Source organism: Myotis brandtii, unplaced genomic scaffold (assembly GCF_000412655.1).
Source record: "Myotis brandtii unplaced genomic scaffold, ASM41265v1 scaffold411, whole genome shotgun sequence".
NCBI lineage: Eukaryota > Metazoa > Chordata > Mammalia > Chiroptera > Vespertilionidae > Myotis > Myotis brandtii.
Genome location: NW_005365804.1, coordinates 1199777 through 1200597, shown reverse-complemented (window position 1 = coordinate 1200597; position 821 = coordinate 1199777). Strand labels below are relative to the sequence as shown.

General features: G+C 63.3%; 1 protein-coding gene across 1 annotated transcript in view; it reads left to right on the top strand.

The window, feature by feature from the left end:
- The window catches only part of DRC7 (dynein regulatory complex subunit 7), a 24678-nt gene that overhangs the window by 2467 nt on the left and 21390 nt on the right, over positions 1-821 (top strand). Inside the window, exon 3 of the mRNA XM_014545544.1 lies at positions 5-130. Within this exon, the coding sequence (XP_014401030.1) occupies positions 5-130 (126 nt within the window). The remainder of the gene's footprint in view (positions 1-4; positions 131-821) is intronic.

The following is an 821-nucleotide window of genomic DNA, read 5'->3' as shown; positions in this document are numbered from 1 at the left end:
GCAGAAGTTCGTGAGCACAACCATCCGGCCCACACTGATGCCCTACACCGAGCTCTACAACTGGGACAGCTGCGCCCAGTTCGTTGCGGACTTCCTCTCCATGGAGCCCCTGGCCGACCCTCTCAAGCCGGTAAGCGCCACTCTGGGCTGCATCCCCCGCCCCCTCATCCCCACCCCGCCCGTGAGGCCTCGGATGGGAAGCCAGGCAAGGGTGGAGAAAAGGACTCAGCCCAGGAGTCGGTTTGGGGAGGGTGGGGGCACGGGCCCAGAGAGAGGCAGCCGCTTACCTAGGGTCGCACAGCAGGCCTGGTCTTCTGGCTCCCACCGCTTTGCCTCCTTGGCCTCTCTCTGCCTTAGAGCCTTCCCTCCATGACCCCAGGAAGCGGGGAAAGGAAAGAGGGAGGAGGCCCCGCTGCTGAGGGACCATGGCCTCATCTTTGCGCTTCTGGCTCAGTCGGCTTCTGGTTGAGAAAGGAGGGAGGGAGGGAGGGAGGAAAGAATAGGTCCACAGTGAGACCTGAGGAAGCGACCAGAAGGAAAGGATGGGGAGAAGGGGAGAGGAACTTCGGGATAAAGCCATGAAATTGCCCATCAGAGAGCGTGAGACTGCAGCTTCCACAGTCCCGGGGTCTTGCCCATCGGGGAGCCCACAGCCCCTGAGAACTAGAGGCCAGTGTGGCTGGCTCTCCCCGCACTCGGGGTCTGTGGTTCTCACCCCATTCTCAGCGGGCTGCCCAACCCCACAAAGGAGAGGACCCTATTGGGGGTCCGGCCTGCGTGGGCGCTAGTGAGCAGCCCTCATGCGTGGGGAGGACAGGCCC